The 17,377-nt window shown below is 50.6% G+C and overlaps 1 protein-coding gene across 1 annotated transcript; it reads right to left on the reverse strand.

The window, feature by feature from the left end:
* Window positions 1–646: 646 nt before the first annotated feature.
* LAMTOR1 (late endosomal/lysosomal adaptor, MAPK and MTOR activator 1) lies at window positions 647–9,389 on the reverse strand. Its single transcript, XM_026722480.2, has 5 exons — window positions 9,055–9,389; window positions 4,968–5,110; window positions 3,933–4,010; window positions 2,448–2,574; window positions 647–1,442 (listed from the first exon to the last, which is right to left on the reverse strand). The coding sequence occupies exons 1-5, from the start codon at window positions 9,094–9,096 to the stop codon at window positions 1,350–1,352; spliced, it is 483 nt and encodes a 160-aa protein (XP_026578265.1). The 5' UTR covers window positions 9,097–9,389; the 3' UTR covers window positions 647–1,349.
* Window positions 9,390–17,377: the final 7,988 nt, after the last annotated feature.

Below are 17,377 nucleotides of genomic sequence, written 5' to 3' on the forward strand. Positions count from 1 at the left end.
GGTCGGTGGTCCTCAACCCCCTTTTGAACACCTTTAGTAGCCAGGGGCCCCCAAGGCTGGAATCGAGGTTCAAAGCGGGGGGAGCTGCAGCCCACAAGTCTTCAAGTGGCCGAGTTTGGGGGCCCCCCGCTTCAAAGCATCGCGTTCCTTCAAGCCTTGGTGGGCCCCCGGGGGCCAGTGACCCCCAGGTTGAGAGCCCCTGGGGTCTTCTCCCTGCTTGGCCCCATCAGGTAAGGGATGGTCCTTGACTCCCTACCACGACGGAGCCCAAAAGTTTGGCTGCCAAGGGACCCCCAACTTCCGAAGGAAAGCCCGTCCGCGGTTGAATTAGCTCAGTTAGTGCTAGGTCGCATTTCTCTTCGTTCAGCTCCCATTTCGTCCTTTCCCCGCGTCTTTTGGAGAATAAATCGACTCTCTCTCATCTTGGGGCGGCCCTTCAAATATCGGAAGATGCCGTCGTGGTCACCCCTGGCGCTTCCCGGTCCCTGCAATTGTTGGGGCCTCCTGGGCCCTTCAATTCCCCCCCCCACCCCCCCATGGCCCTTCCCAGAGTCTCAGCCGCTGTTTTGGGGTTGCCCGTAAAAGGATAAAGCCGCCCCTTTCCGTCCTTCCACCTCCCGTCAAATAAAGAAGCGGCCCTTTTGGCTCGGATGAATATATTTATACTTTTCTTAACCTACTTGAGCAAAACCAAGAGGAGGAGGAGGAGAGAGAGAGAGAAAAAAAATTAAAACGACAGCCCAGCGAGGTAAAACAGGGGAGGGGGGGTACAGACCGAGGCGGGTGCTAGGACCCCAAAGGCTTCACTTCCGTGGTTGTGTTGCTTTTTCCTACACACACACACACACACACACACCCCTTAAAAAGCTCCCATTCACCCGCGCTCCTTCCCCCCCTCTAAAACATCCAAAGATCAGGAGGGGGGGGGTGGGGGGGCGGAAGGAAGCAACCCGGCTCAGCCAAGGGGGGGCGTGGGGGGGGTGACGACAGCTCCCCCTTAGCATGCGTGTGCCCCTCCCTCCCCTCCCCTCCTGCCCAAAGTCCACATTCCGGAGCCGCAACCACAAAGGCAAACGCCCTCGGCCTCCTGGCCCAGACCAACCGGGCTCCGCCTGGCCCAGCTGGGGAGAAGAGGAAGAGGAGGAGGAGGAGGAAGGCGCCAGGGGATGGGTCTCGCCAGCCCTTGGCTGTCCACGCGTTAAGTGTCCCTGTGGCCAGGTGACAGACCCAGTGTCTCTTCTGGTGCGCACGAGGCCCGCCACAGCCGCGGTGTTGAGCCGGTGGAGGGGAGGAGAGAAATCGAAACGTGGAGGAGGAATCACCCCGGCCCGGGCGAGACCCCACGGGCATCAGGGGATCCCAAACTGCACCACCAGTTCTTCTTTCGCGTCCACGCGGATCTGGGAGAGGGCACTGTAGGCGTAGGCAGCTATCCGGGAGACCTGGAGGAAGGGGGCACAGGTGAGAGGTGAGGGGCGCAGGAGAAGCCCATCCCACCCATCCACCCAGCTCTGGAGGAGAGACTTCTGCCAGGAGGTTGGCACTCCTGTGTGTGTGTGGGGGGGTCTCTGGTGCTCTTGGCTGCTTTCTTACAGACGTTTCATGACCCAACTAGGGAACGGCGTCAGTCCGGAAGGGCGTGGGGGTTGCTCTCTGCCTGTCACCGTCACCCCAATCGGGGAATTACCAGCTCAGATAGCTGAACTACGGTAAACAGCTGCCTAAGAGCCCCCGTGGCCCAGGGGTTGGAGGGCAGCATTGCCGGCTGACTCTGCCCAGAGTCACCGTTCGATTCTCACCGGGCTCCAGGTTGACCCGTCCTCCCGAGGTGGGTGAAAGGAGGGGCCGGGTGGTTGTGGGGGCCACCGGGCTGACTCTGTCAACGGCTCAGAGGGGGCTGGGAAGGCCCTGGGAAGCGGCCTGTCCGTCTAAGCGCTAATCACGACACGAAGAATGGTGCCGTCAAGGCAGGCTGGGTGATTTGGGGCCCATCCCCAGGAGGCAGTGAGTTCTAGTCCTGCCTTGGAGAGTCCAGCTGGGTGACCTTGGGCCAATCATCAAGGGATGGAGAATTCTAACCCCAAGGCCTAATAAAAGTCAGGTGGGAGACACCTGGACCAATCCCCCCCCCCCCCCCAGCCCAGCCCACCTCACAGGCTGAGAAAATCACGGGGAGAAAGGAACGTTGTGTATGTTCACCACCTTCGGTTACTTTTAAAATAAAAGCGGATTGATTAAAAAAAAAAGAACTTCTGCACATACAATATATAAAAGGCCGGTGATGTTGGCTCTAAGGGATGGAGCCAGCCGGAAGGTCCAAGAGTCCAGGGGAGCAGAGGGGGGGTTAGGGGGCCTGGCCAGGCCAGCTGGGGCACAGGGGGGGCTGTTCACTGCCCCGGCTTCTGAGAGAGAGGAAAGCCAGAGACCCCCCTCTCCGAGCCACCTACCTGTTGCAGGTCTGCGAAGGGCACGGGGTCGCTGGCGAGGACCTGGTGAGGCTGGTTGGTCAGCGAGGGCAGCAGTGGGAGCTTCTTCCAGTGCGTCAGGCTGCTGCTCAGCACGGCCAGCCGGGTGCTGGGGGGGGGAAGAGGGGCAGAGAGGGATGGAGTGAGCCAGAGTGGGGGGCCGGGGGGGCAGCCCCAGAGGGCCCCCAGGAGGCCCCCGAGCCTCCACTCGCCACCTGGGGCAACTGAACCGCTCCAGGCGGGCTGGTCTGCAGCCCCTTCCACAACAGGGCCGGCACCCGTTTCATCTTAACGACGGCCAGAAATGTCACTCCCCAGGACTGAACGTGCCGGGCAGCCGGTTTAAGCACAAGGTGGCCCTTGAGTTACGTCCGCCACCGAGCCCCGAATCTAAGTTGCTGAGCGAAACATTTGTTGAGTGCGTTTGTCCCAGGTGACGCCCCTTCTTTGCCACGGATGTTAAGTCAACCACCGCAGGTTAGTCCGTCCCACGGTGGTGAAGGGAACCTGGCTGCACCGCACCCCTTGGATTTTGCCGGTCGTAAAGAAGGTCACAAGAGGGGATCACGTCATCACTGCAACGGTCGTAAGGCCATGCCAGTTGCCAAACATCCCAATTTTGATCAGGTGACCGCAGGGGAGGCTGCAATGTGTGTGTGTGTGTGTGTGTGTGTGTGTGTGTGTGTGTGTGTGTGTGAAAAAGGGTTCCCAGTTCATTTTTCAGTCCAATCTCTTCCTGAAAGTCTCAAGTGATGAACCTTCCACAACTTCCAAGGGCAACTTCTGTTCCGTTGGTTGATTCTTCTGTCAGAAAATTTCTCCTTACTTCCAGGTTGAATCTCTCCTTGATCAGTTTCCATCCATTGTTCCTTGTCTGGCCTTCGGGGGCTTTAGAAAACAGCTTGACCCCCTTCCTCCTCCTCTCTGGGGCAGCCCCCCAAATATTGGAAGATGCTCTCCTGCCTCCCCTGGTCCTTCTCTTCCCTAGACCAGCCAGGCCCAGTTCCTGCAACCGTCCATCGTATGTTTTAGCCTCCAGTCCCCTAAAATCATCCTGGTTGCTCTTCTCTGTACTCTGTCTCAACATCTTTTTTGTAGTGTGGTGACCAAAACTGGATAAAGTACTCCAGGTGTGGCCTTACCAAGCCTTTATAGTGTGGTATTTGTACCTCCCTTGGTCTCGATTATATCCCTCTGTTCACGCAGCTTAGGACTGCATTGGCTTTTTTGACATGTGACGACGGGAAGGCGATGGTGGTCATAAGGGTGAGGACCGGTCCTAAGTTCCTTTTTCAGCACCGTTGTAGGATGCACCCGGGTAGTGGCAAGCCGAGGGCTACTCACAACTGTAATCTCACGGCAAGGCTGCCTGAGAGAGCTTAAGCAGCCCCCCCACTTCTTCTCCCCCTCCCAGGGCCAATCTCCCCATCACCCCCACCCCACCCCCACCGCCCAGGGCCGGCGTACCTGTACTGCCGTGCCCGGTCCATGTATTCGTGCTGCTCCATCTGCTGCTGATCTGCGGCTGAAACATCGATGATGTTGCTGCAAGAAGGCAGAAGCCCCCCGAGGGTTAGAGAAAGCTACGCTCCCCCTGCCTCACTCAGGACTGCACACACGCAGACTACCCTGCAGCTGGGCCGGGTGGGGGGGTTCTGGGGCAGCCGGCCCGTGGCCCCAAGCCAAATACCCACAGCCAGGAGCAGGGCCAACGCTCGGGGTTGGGTAACGGCTACCTGGGGAAGGTGGGCCGAGAGTCCCAAGGCTTTCACAAGACCCCCAAGGCCTTGTTGGCCCACTCAGGAGCCTCCAGAGCTGGCTCTGCCGACTGGCCTGGCCTGGGGGATGTTCCATGGTGGGTAGAGAGTGGACTAGGAAGAAGATCCCACTCCCACCCTGGACTATTCTGGCTTTTAACTGAATTTCTCTTTATTTAACCTCTGATGCAGGGGTCTCCAAACTTAGCCACTTTAAGACCGGTGGACGTCAACTCCCAGAATTCTCCACCAGTCTTAAAAGTGGCCAAGTTTGGGGACCCCTGCTCTCACGCCTCCACTTCTGTCCCTATGAGATCTGCAAGCCTGTCCCAGAGTCGCTTCGCAGTACGATGGGAGTCCGGACCGATTTAATAAACGAAAACAACAAAAAGAAAGGATGAAGAAAAACCCAGCATTCTGAGTATTCTTTTGCCACTGACAAAAATCCCCTGCCGGTCAGTTGCAAGAGGCAGCTTGTCACCCCCGTCATGACAGCTGTAACGCCATCCAGCCTCCACACCTGCCTCTCCCAGGTCCTTGGGAAGGGCTCTTTGATGCCAAAAAAATGCCAAACCCAGCCTGGTCACCTGGCTGACTTTGCAGTGCTTGATAACAGAAAGGATGAAAGAGAAAGGACGTGTGTACCCACAGGTACCCCTGGAAATGAACCCCGTTCACCTGGGTCCCCCCAGAAGAGGCAGCCTCCCCCCCACCCACCCCCACACCCCCCAGGCCCAAGACTTACATGGCTGTCTTAGCCAGGATGGAGGAAAGCAGAGCCTGCTCGTCTGTCCGGGCTGACGGCAGAGTGCAGCACGATTCCATTCCATTCATGGACTTGTTGGGTGGGCTGGAGGCTGGGGGCAGCAGGGGCTTGGACTCCTCCCCCTGCAAGTGAGGGAACAAGGGGGAGGGGGAGGGTCAGTCTGGGGAGGAGCAGCGAGTGGAGCCCCGCAGGAGGTCCCTAATCCCTCCTGGACCACTGGGCAGACAAAAAGGCAGGAGAGAACATTATTTGCAGCTCCAGGTTGAAATCTGGGCTCCCTGGTGCTCTCGGATGTTTCCCTGCAGACGTTTCATGACCCAGCTAGGGAACCTCATCAGGGCTAGGAGGGAGAGGGGTTTGCAGAGAGGAGGAAGGGAAGATGGAGAGGGGCTGTGGAGCTCTCGGAGCTTGGCTGCTTTCCCTGCAGACGTTTCATGACCCAACTGGGGAACCGCATCAGGGCTAGGAGGGAGGAAGGTCTCCAAGGGAGGAAGAGGAGGACTGAGGGGTCCTGGGTGTTCTCGGATGAGCTTGGTTCTCTTCTTGCAGACGTTTCATGACCCAACTAGGGAACGTCATCATAATCAGTGCTAGAAGGGAGGAAGGTTTGCAAGAGAGGAGGGGGGGGAGGAAGACTGAGGGGTCCCCGAGGCTCTCGGAGCTGCGTGGTTTTATGGCAGATGTTTCACGACCAGGGAACGTCCTCAGGTCTACAAGGGAGGAAGAGGAGGAAGACTGGGGTCCTGGGTGCTCTCTGAGCTTGGCTGCTTTCCCTGCAGACGTTTCATGACCCAACTGGGGAACCGCATCAGGGCTGGAAGGGAGTGGGGAATTTGCTCCCTGCTTATCTCTTAGGGCAAGGTTCTTCAAACTTGGCAGCTTTAAGACTTGTGGACTTCCAACTCCCAGAATTCCTGAGCTAACATGACTGGAGGAGGAATTCTGGGAGTTGAAGTCCACAAGTCTTAAAACTATCAGGTTTGGAGACCCCTGGTCTATCTCATCTATCTATTGATCTATCACTATCTTCTATCCATTATCTATCTATCTATCTATCTATCTATCTATCTATCTATCTATCTATCTATCTATCTATCTATCATCTGTCTATCTGTCTGTCTGTCTGAAGGGTCTTCAAACTTGGCAGCTTTAAGTCTTGTGGACTCCAACTCCCAGAATTCCTGAGCTAACATGACTGGAGGAGGAGGAGGAATTCTGGGAGTTGAAGTCCACCAGCCTTAAAGCTGCCAAGTCTGATGACCCCTGTATTAGCGGCTGTGGAACTGCCAATTTAAACAAACAAATCATAAACAGCCTAAGGAAAAACCCGCCACGACCACTTCCACTCACACGACAGGCCAAGCCACCCGTAGATAAACAGAGAGCAACCCCCCACTACTTTCTACGCATTGATGAGATCACCTAGTTGGGTCATGAAATGTCTTCAGGGGAAAACACCCGGCTCGGAGAGCACCAAGGACCCCACAGGCCTTTCCCTCTTCCTCCTCCTCCTCCTCTCCACAAGCCCCACTTCCCTCCTAGCACTGATGACATTACCTAGTTGGGTCATGAAACACCTGCAGGAAACCCACCTAGCTCAGAGGGCGCCAAGGACAGCCCAGAGACAGGCGTCATCGTCCTGCCTTCCTCCCTCCCTCTGCCCCCTTCCCTTTTAGGGGGAGGGAACCCTCTTTCCCACAGCCTGCTGCAGTTCACGTGGCCCCCAAGGAGCCCCTTGGCTGCCACCCCCCTCCTAGCCCAGGCCTGCTCTTTCGGTTATTCGCCCATGGGACACTCTGCCATCCCTGGAATGCTCCGGTATTTCCACCCCCAGTGGAGGCAGCTCTCTCCAGAGCGTTGGTCCTCTTGGCTCTGGGACTTTCCTCGGCCTTTCGCTCACCACCGACAGGTTCTCCACGGCTTACGACTGTGAGTTTCCCCCCCCACATCTGACGACCTTTCCTGCCACCGTTAAGTGAATCGCTGCAGTTGGTAACACACACTCTGGCTTCCCCCATCGACTCTGCTCCTCAGCACACTGTGACGGTCGTAAACGTGGGTCAGTTGCTGAATGTCTGAACTTTGATCACGTGACCTTCTTTATCCTACTAGGCGACCACGCAGAATCTGGGTCACATTTTGGGGTCTTCTGACAAGCCCAGTCCATGGGGAATCCAGGCTCACTTAATAACCATGTTACAAGCTTGACACCTGCCAGTATTCACTTCACAATGGTGGCAAGAGAGGTTTGAAATGGCAAAAAAACCACCATTTATTTATTTTTTAAAAAATGTATTGGCTGCCCATCTTTTACCACAGGGTAACACTGGGCAGCTTCACAACGGCCTCACTTAGCAAATTTTGGAAATGTTGGGCTCCCTCGTGTCAAGGACCGCCTGTGTCCCAAGAAAAGTTGCTGCCCTGGGACTTGCTTCTGATGGGAGGTGCAGGGCAGGAGGAACCCCAAATGCAGGAGACTGACTGGGTGACTTTCAACCATTCTCCTCCTCATCCTAGAAGGGAAGCAATGACAAAGCCACCCCCCAAAACTGGCTGCCCAGACGCCTGGATGGATTCCTCCAGGCAAAATCCCCCATTGGCTCCAATGGAAGGCAGCAGTGTTTGAAGTGGTGACTAAAGGCCCCAGGTTGGGAACCGGAAAAGTGGCCTTTCGGGCCCTCCCATGGGTGGGGAAGCCGGCTGGGTGGCTTTGAGGCGGCCCTTCCCCTCCCTCCCTAGCCAGGAGGAGGAGGAGGAAAAAGAGGGGGAGAAAGAGAAGAAGGAGGAAGAAGAGGAGAAGAAAGAGGAGGAGGACAGGGCAAAACAAAGGACTCCGAAATCTTGCCAAGAAAACTGCAGGCACAAGAAATAAATAGAAGAAAATGTTTGTAGCTCAGGGGCTGAACTGTGGGGTCCTTGGTGCTCTCTGGTGTATTTCTCTCAGAGTTTGTGACCCAATTAGGGAAACTCATCAGTGCCACTAGTAGAAAAGAGCGGAGTTTGAGGAGAGGAGGTGTAGGAGGGCAACAGTGGGGTCCTTGGTGCTGTCTGGTTTTCTGGCAAGACTTTTTCTGACCCAACTAGGTAACATCATCAGAGGTAATATAAAACATCCAGATAAGCAGGGATTGACGTCAGACAAACATTTAAACAGAAAGCAACATCCCAGTCAAGGAACTAGCATGGAGAAAAACTGCACTCCTACCAACGCTGGCAGAGCAAACAGTTTATATATAAACAAGAGAGCCAACCCTCCCTTTCTTTCCAGCACTGATGCTGTTCCCTAGTTGGGTCACAAAATGTCTGCAAGAAAACAGCACAACTCAGGGAGCATCGAGGACCCCACAGTCCTCCTTTTCCTTCTCCTCTTTGCCTTTCCTTCTCTTTCTCTTTCCTTCCTCCTCCTCCACTTTGCAAATCCTCCTCTGCCTTCTAGCCCTGATGCTGTTCCCTAGTTGGGTTGTGAAATGTCTGCAAGGAAACCGCCCAGCTCAGGGAGCACCAAGGACCCCACAGTCGTCCTCCTTGCAAATCCTCCTCCCTTCTATCCCTGATGCTGTTCCCTAGTTGGGTCGTGAAAGGCCCGCAAGGAAAGCGCCCAGCTCAGGGAGCCCCAAGGTCCCCCACAAAAGAATCCAGGCCTCCCTTTGCCCCAGAATCTCCTTCCTGCCCCCCGCCCCCCAGGGACCCCAGGAGGGGAGATTCCCCACAGCCTCCCCACCTCCACAGAGACCCTTTCCAGATTCCCCAGGGGCCCCCAGACCCAGAGAAACACCCCCCGCCCCGAATAAGAGCAGGGGAAGCGGGGAGAGGGAGGAGACCGGCCAGCCTGGCTTTGTGCTGCGGGGGCCGGAGGGAGTTTGTTGGGGGGGGAGGGTCTTCTCTTCGCCCCCTCCCCTGGAGGCACCGCCGGCCTCGACCCCGCCTCCCTCCGAGACGCCCCCCAGCCAGACTCCCCTCGGCACGCGAGGGAGGCGGGGACCCCCACTAGGCCGCGAAGCCCCCAGACCCGCCGGAGGGGACCCGGCCTCCTCCTCCTCCTCCCCTCCCCGGGCGGGGCCGAGACCTGGTCGGAGGCTTCATTCTCGCTGCTGTAGCAGCAGCCCATGGCGGCGGCGGCGGAGGGGGGGGAGGCCCGAGCGGGGAGGGGGCGTCCGCGGCTCTCTCGCTGCTGCTGCTGCTGCTGCTGCTGCTCCGGCCGAGGGGACGGGAGACCCTGGCGAGCGCCCCCCTCAGCTGGCGCCTCGCCTCCTTCCGGCTTCCGGTCACGCGCACGGGGACTTCCGGGGACTGGGGTGGGGCGGCGGCACGAGACGGAGGGGGGGGCGGGGCTCTCGCGGAGTCACGTGACCCTCGCACGGGCCTCGCCGCGGCTGGGTTCCTTTCGCTCCCCCCCCCGGCGCCCGATACGGCGCATGCGCCAGTTTCAAATTCTCTAGCGCTGTACCTATATCTACATCTGTATGACATTACAGATTACAAAAAGAGCTGGAAGGGACCCTGTAGGTCATCTAGCCCAACCCCCTGCCCAAGCAGGACACGACACCCTACACCATATCTGACAGATGGCATATCTATCTATCTATCTATCTATCTATCATCTATCTATCTATCTCTTTATATATATCCATCTATTGTCATCTCTCTCTAAATATCTTATTTTCTCTCTCTCTCTCGCTCTGTATGTATGTATATATATATATATATATATATATATATATATATATATATATAATAAAATCTAATATATCTATCCATCTATACATAAATATGTGTGTGTGTGTGCACATGTGACTCACTTCACAACTGTGGCAAGAAATGTCATAAAATAGGGCAAAATTCCCTGAAGAAATGTCTTGCTTAGTAAATAAATATATCTGCTGCTAAGCCAGACATTCAGGGACTTTTGTCCTATTTTACGGCATTTCTTGCTACACTCATAAAGTGAGTCACTTTCTTTTGTTAAGTTAGTAGCTCAGTTGTAAAGTGACACTGGCTTCTCCATGGACTCTGCTTTTCAGAAGGTTACAAAAGGTGACCTCAGTACGCGGCAACCTTCATAAATAGGAGTCACTTGCCAAGCATCTTGTGACCATCGGGGTGTGTGTGTGCTGTAATGGTCATAAGTGTGATTAAAAAGGTAGGAATCTGATGGGGAAAGAGACGAGCGTGCTAAAAAAGCCAATGCAATCCTAAATTGCATTAACAGAGGGACACAATCGAGATCAAGGGAGGGACTAATCCCACTCTGTGTAAAGCCTTAGTAAGGCCACACCTAGAGTCCTGCATCCAGTTTGGGTCACCACACTATAAAAAAATGTTGAGACTCTAGAAAGAGTGCAGAGAAGAGCAAACAAGATGATGAGGGGACTAGAGACTAAAACATCAAATGAATGGTTGCAGGAACTGGGTCTGGCTGGTCTAGGGAAGAGAAGGACCAGGGGAGACAGGAGAGCATCTTCCAATGTTTAAGGGGCTGCCCCAGAGAGGAGGAGGGGGTCAAGTTTTTCTCCAAAGCACCCGAAGGCCAGACAAGGAATAATGGATCAAAATTGAACAAGGAGAGATTCAACCTGGAAATAAGGAGAAACTTTCTGATAGGGAGAGCAGTCAATCAATGGAACAGGAGTTGCCTTCGGAAGTTGTGGGAGTGCCATCACTTGAGACTTTCAAGAAGAGATTGGACTGCCAATCTGTCAGAAATAGTGTAGGGTCTCTTGCTTAGGGGGTTGGGGGGGTTGGGCTAGATGACCTACAAGGTCCCTTCCAACTCTGATTATCTGTTAAATCTGCATGCTGCCTTCTCCCTGGCTACTCCTGGGAAAGGAAAGTTGGTTGTGGGTCCTTGCAAGCATTAATGCCCCTTCCCAGCATGCACCGGATCTTGGTTTCAAATGTCAACACCAACCAAGTGACCCCAGTGAGAATCTCTGCATCCCTTCTGACTGGCTTCCTTAAAGGCTGAGCGTCTCCTCTCTCCTCTCCCTGTTCCGCCTCTCTCTTCCCCACCCACAGCCCCCTTCTCCTGCCTATACAGAGAGTCCTCAACTTATGACCACAACTGAGTCCAAAATTTCCAAGTAAGACAGTTGTTAAGTGAGTTTTGCCTGTTTTCTTGCCACGGTTGTTCTTGCAGTTGTTAAGTCAGTCACAGTCGTTAAGCAAATCTGGCTTCCTCCCTTGGCTTTGCTTGTCAGAAGCTGGCAGGGAAGGTTACAAATTGCGATCAGATGATCCTGGGACAGTGCAACCCTCACAAATGCAGCTAGTCCTTGACTTACGACCAGATCCGAACCCAACATTCCCATTGTTAAGCAAGACAGTTGTTAAGTGAGTTTGGCCTTGTTTTTACCACCTTCTTTTATTCTATTCTATATTCTATTCTAATTCTATTCTAATTCTATTCTAGTCTATTCTATTCTAATTCTATTCTATATTCCTATATTCTATTCTATTTTCTATTCTATTCTATTCTATTCTATTCTATTCTACTCTATATTCTTCTATTCTATTTTCTATTCTATTCTAATTCTATTCTATTCTACTCTACTCTACTCTACTCTACTCTATATTCTTCTATTCTATTCGATTCTATTTTCTATTCTAATTCTATTCTATTCTACTCTATTGTATATTCTTCTATCCTATTCTATTTTCTATTCTAATTCTAATTCTAATTCTAATCTATTTTCTATTCTAATTCTATTCTATTTCTAATTGTATTCTGTATGTTTAGAACTACTTACTTGGATAAAAGTTTTTAAAAAAACTGAGAATTCGGAGGGAGAAACACGCATCTGGAACTAACCAAATATACCTGGAGCTGCATAGCCTTGGAGCAGCCGATCTAGAAGTTGTGAATCACATCCCAAACGCTCTGCCATGCTTTAGAATAAACGCAAAACAAGGCAGCGAGGCCATTTGGGCCAGCCTTGGTGGTCCCAACCTTGGGGAGACGGCCTTCCCCGTTTGGAAAGGGCCGGCAGCCTCAGAGGGGGCCGGGCTTCCTGGGGAAATTCACTCAACCATCACAGCTGCAGCCTGGCAGGAGGGAGGCTGGCTGAGGCGCCATCAGGGACATGGATCTGATCAGCCCGTCTGGCCCCCACCGGCCTCCTGGCCTTAATTCAATTTCCTTCCCTCTCAGCTATGCAGGGAAATTGGATCCGACCCTGTGCGCCTCTCCATTGGGATCATTCGCTCCTGGGACTCTGGCCAGGTTTCCTAAGCAGACCTTGGGTGCCAGTCTTCCATCGCTCAGGGCACCGAACAGCTCAGAATCACCGAGAGTGGAAGGGACCTCGGAGGTCTTCGAGTCCAGGGGTCGCCAACCTTTTGGACCTCAGGGACCACCAAACTCATCATTGTAAATCCCAGGGACCATTAATCGGTTCTGTGGGCGTGGCCTAATTTGTGGGTGTGGCTTGGTGGTCATGTGACTGGCTGGGCATGGCTTGTATATAAATATTATAAATATTTATATAAATATGGATTTTTTTTTTATTAAAAAAAGAGCAACTTTCACCCAAAATCAGGCAAAGCAGGCAGGCAGATTGAGTTGCTCACAGAATCATTCAGTGATCTATCTATCTGCCATCGGCTACCTGAGTCTGTCACATAAAATTTGCTTGCCGTGAGTCTGCACTGAATAACGGAACCTTCAGTCCTAAGGGAGGTTCGGCTGTGCTTAAAAGCAGAGCCGAAGATCTAAAGACTAGCTAGAAAGCAAGAAACCCAACCATTTCCTGCTTCCTAGCTAATCTAAATCTCCTGGCACAGCAGAACAGATGATAGCTGGAAAAAGGAAAAATAGCAATTTTGCAGGCAAGTTTGCTGGGTATGGAGTGAGGGGGCGGGGAGGGTTCCCGCGGGCCATGTGGGCGGCGCAGCCTTGTGTTTCTGCGCGGCCTGGATTAATTGCTTTGGGGGGGGTGCTCTGGGGGTGAGATATCTCTGCGGACCACCAAAATTTTCTCGCGGCCCACCGGTTGGTGACCGCTGTCCTAGTCCAACCCTCTGCTCAGACAGGAAGCCCTGTACCCATGTTGGCGAACCTATGGCATGCATGCCGGAAGTGACACAGAGCCATTTCCCTCAGCATGCGAGAGGTCATCCAGAAGAGCCCCACTGCGCATGCATGTGAGTGCCACTGCCAGTCATCTGATTGTCGGGTATCTGGCATGCATGTGCATGTGCAGGAAGTGGGGGGATGTGTGGGAGACGCATGTGCGTGCACAGAGACACATGGTGCGTGGGTGGGAAGAAAAGGTACATTCGTTAAGAATCAAGAATCATAACGTACAACACTTAATGATCGTCAGAGGGTACAATCAACAATCAAATCATACTAGGAAACAGTCAATACAAATTGTGAGGATGCAAGTGACAAAGTTACAGTCCTACAATCACAAGTGGGAGGGGATGGGTGATAAGGAGTGATGAGAAGATTAATAGTGATAGTAATGCAGACTTTGTAAATAGTTGAACATTAGCAGACTGATGGTTTTCGGGGGGAAAACTCTCCTTGTGTCTAGTTGTTCTGGTGTGCAGTGCTTTATAGCGTCATTTTGAGGGAAGGAGTTGAAACAGTTTATGTCCAGGATGTGAGGGGTCTGTAGATATTTTCACAGCCCCCATTTGGACTCGTGCAGGATACAGGTCCTCCATGGAAGGGAGGTCGGCAGCCATTGTTTTTTCTGCAGTCCTAATTCCTCTATGGAGTCTGTGTCTGTCCTGTTGGGTTGCAGAACCAAACCAGACAGTGATAGAAGTGCAGATGACAGACTCCATCCTTCCTCTGTAGAACTGGATCAGCAGCTCCTTGGGCAGTTTGAGCTTCCTGAGTTGGCGCAGAAAGAACCTTCTTTGTTGTGCTTTTTTGATGATGTTTTTGATGTTAGGTGTCCATTTTAGGTCATATGATATAGTAAGTATATAGTATAGTATAGTATAGCAACCCCTTAGATCTTGGAAGACTGCTAACATGTCACCCCAGTTCTAACTTGTGTGTTGAGTATCAAACAAACAATGAGTACCCGGACAAAATTTTCGCGTCACAATGCATTGAGTAGCAAATTCGATGAGTTCCAAAGCAGTTGAGTACCAAGGTACCACTGCATTTCTACCACTAAACTACTTGTAGAAGATGATTTTGGAACATATACAATACGTGGAAACAACTGTTGGAAGAATTATCCTTCTGGGTTCAGTTCCAAGTGGGGAAAAAGACACTGGGAACACGGGGACTGCTTGGAAAGATGGTTTAATGGTGGACAGGACCACATAGCTTGGAGATCCTGGGTGGAAAAAAGGGCTGAGATGCTGAGCGTGCTTGGATTTTATACCCTCTGTTGGGATTTGAATTTGAGCTTGAATTCTGATTGGTTGCCAGACTCCCATGGGGCCGTGCAGAGGTAACTCTGTAGGTTGTCCTGAGTCCCAGGCTTGGTTGAGCCTTGCTGGGTGATGATGTCATGAAAGGGCTTTGGGCAATTCCTATTATAGCTCTACCTGGAGTAGATCTTTGTTATCTAGAATAGACCGGCCCAGGCCAGACTATTGGCCCATTAGCAAAGGTGAGTTTCTGCCTCTCTGAGTTTCTACTTTTCTTTTTTAGTGGAAATATTCTGCCTGTTTAGTATATCCTAAAATATTTCGTTTTCCTAGGAGAGGGGTGGGTTTTAACTTCCAACACAACATTGGATAGAAAATTAGCCCCCACAATGTCAAAATTTGCCTTGAATCTTGGAAAAACCACCCGGACTGGACCAGCCTTGTGCGATATGGACAACAATGAACCCAATCCGCACTGGCCACAGGGGATGCGCAGAGACCCTCTATAAATGAGCGAAACACCCTCGCCGAATTGTGACAGAAGGGACAAAATGCACAAGATCAAACCCAGAGTGACAAGAGGGACTAAACAGAGCTGATAACGGAGGTTTTGCTGATTTTCCGGCTGTAGCAAACGAAGCCGAACAATTATATCTGTAATCTAGATATACCTTAATAATATTCTAGATTTTAGACTGCATCCTTTGTATTGTGATCTCTCATGTTTCATTTTATCAAAATGTGATGGGAATTTATTTCTTTATTTTATTTTTATTTATTTGATTTGTCAATTGCTTACAAGATAATAGGTATAAGTATATACATAGTTATGAATACATGAAATGGGTACATGTAAGAAAAATAAAAGAAACAATAGGACAGGGACAGTAGGCACGTTGGTGCGCTTATGCCTGCCCCTTGCAGACCTCTTAGGAAAGGGGTGAGATCAATAGTAGCCAGTCTAAGGTTAAAGTTTTGGAGGTTTGGGGAAGAAACTATAGAGTCAGGTAGAGGATTCCAGACATTGACTACTCTGTGACTGAAGTCGTATTTCCTGCAATCAAGTTTGGTGCGGTTAACCTTGAGTTTGTATCTGTTGTGTGCTTTATGTTGTTATGGTTGAAGCTGAAGTATTCATTGACAGGTAGGACATTGCAATGTATGATTTTATATACTATACTTAGATGGGACCGAAGGTGGCGTAATTCAAGGTTTTTTAGGTCTAGAATTTCAAGTCTGGTGGCATAAGGTATTCTGGAACAAGTAGAGGAGAGGAGAACTCTTCTTGTGAAATATTTCTGGACTTTCTCAACTGTGCTAATATCAGATACGTAATGTGGGTTCCAGACTGATGAGCTGTATTCGAGTATTGGTCTAGCAAATGTTTTGTATGCTCTAGATAGTAGTGTGATGTTATCAGAGAAAAAGCTACGTAAGATTAGGTTAACAACTCTTAATGCCTTTTTGGCTATGTAGTTACAATGGGCTCTAGCACTTAGATCATTAGAGATGAGTACTCCAAGATACTTGACAGAGTTTGGATCATCAACAAGGTCTTGACTATTCAGCCTGTATTTTATTTGCTGATTTTTTTTGGTAAGACAGAGCATTTATTTGTTGAGATTTGAAGTTGCCATTTGTTTGACCGTTCTGATACATAGTCGAGGTCTTTTTGAAGGGAAGCAGTATTGTTTGTGGTGTTGAAGAGCTTTACATCATCAGCAAAGAGGACGCAGCTGCTCTTAATATGATCACAGAGGTCATTTACGTAGAGTATGAAGAGAGTTGATCCTGGAACACTGCCTTGGGGGACACCACTGTTGACAGGTACAGAATTTGATAGGACGCTCCCAATTTTGACCATTTGTTGTCTGTTTGACAGGAATGCTTCTATCCAGTTATGCGGGTGTCCAGAGATACCATAAGATTTTAGTTTTAGGAATAGTTTGTCGTGGACCACTGAATCAAAGGCTTTACAGAAGTCTATGTAGATTGCGTCTATTGCTTTGCCCTGATCAAGTTGTGTAGTCCATATGTTTTTGCAGTGTAAGAGTTGTAGATTACAGGACAGTTTTTTCCTGAAACCAAATTGTTTATTGGAGAATAGGTAGTTTGTCTCTAAGTGGAGGATAATGGATTGGTTAATAATAGATTCCATGACTTTACAGGTGACGCAGCATAGGGAGATTGGTCTGTAATTTTCAACTAGGCTGGGGTCTCCCTTTTTGAAGATGGGGATGACCATGGCTTGTGACCATAGTTTTGGCAAGGAGCTGGTCCTGAAAGATTTTTCAAAGATTATGCTTAGAGGTTCGGCTATGGCAGTGGATAGCTTTTTTAAGAAGTAGGTACATATTCCATCCGGTCCAATAGATAGAGATGGTTTCAGATTGCGTAGTGCTTTTTCAACATTGTCTTCTGTAAAATTAATATGTATTAGATCATTGTAGTTGTCTGTGGTTCGGCTAGGAAATACTGGGCACGATCCATTGCTGTTTACAAATACTGAGCCGAAGAATGTGTTAAAGATGTTGACTTTAATGGTGTCATCATTGCAGTCTTTACCATTAGGACCTATCAGGGGTGGGATGGAGTCTTTATCTGGTGGCATACATTTTTGTATCGGCTTTTGAAATTGGCAACGTGACCAGATTTGTTTTTCCGCCAGAGTGATCTCTTTATGGATTGAAGTTTCCTTATTGTTATGGGTAATCTGTTTTTTTGTTTTGTTTTGGGAGTTGTTGTTGGTACATATAATTTGATGACTCTTTTGACTTCAAGTAAAAATATGTTGTAATGGTCTTCAACAGTATTGCATCCAGTGAGTAGAGATTGCCAATCAAGGGATGAGAGATTGTTGTCTATAAGATCATAGTTGCCTTTTTTGAAGTTATAATTGGGGATTCCGTCGTTGCGATGACTTTTATGTGGATGTATGTTGAGACAAAAGTCAATCATGCTGTGGTCACTGTTGGAAAAGTGTTCTTTAATTTGTATTCCGTAAATTGAATTCAAATTATTGCAGAAGATGAGATCGAGGCAGTTGTTTAGTCTAG

This window comes from Pseudonaja textilis, chromosome 7 (genome assembly GCF_049901715.1).
Source record: "Pseudonaja textilis isolate UNSWEBS1 chromosome 7, rPseTex1.2, whole genome shotgun sequence".
Taxonomy (NCBI): domain Eukaryota; kingdom Metazoa; phylum Chordata; class Lepidosauria; order Squamata; family Elapidae; genus Pseudonaja; species Pseudonaja textilis.

Excerpts from the sequence above, each read along its gene's own strand:
- LAMTOR1 (XM_026722480.2), bottom strand. The coding sequence starts at position 9,096 with ATGGGCTGCTGCTACAGCAGCGAGAATGAAGCCTCCGACCAG. Across the intron at positions 2,575-3,932 it reads GACCGGGCACGGCAGTACAG|CACCCGGCTGGCCGTGCTGA; the intron begins GTACGCCGGCCC and ends TCCCCCCCCCAG. Across the intron at positions 1,443-2,447 it reads CCTTCGCAGACCTGCAACAG|GTCTCCCGGATAGCTGCCTA; the intron begins GTAGGTGGCTCG and ends CCCTTCCTCCAG.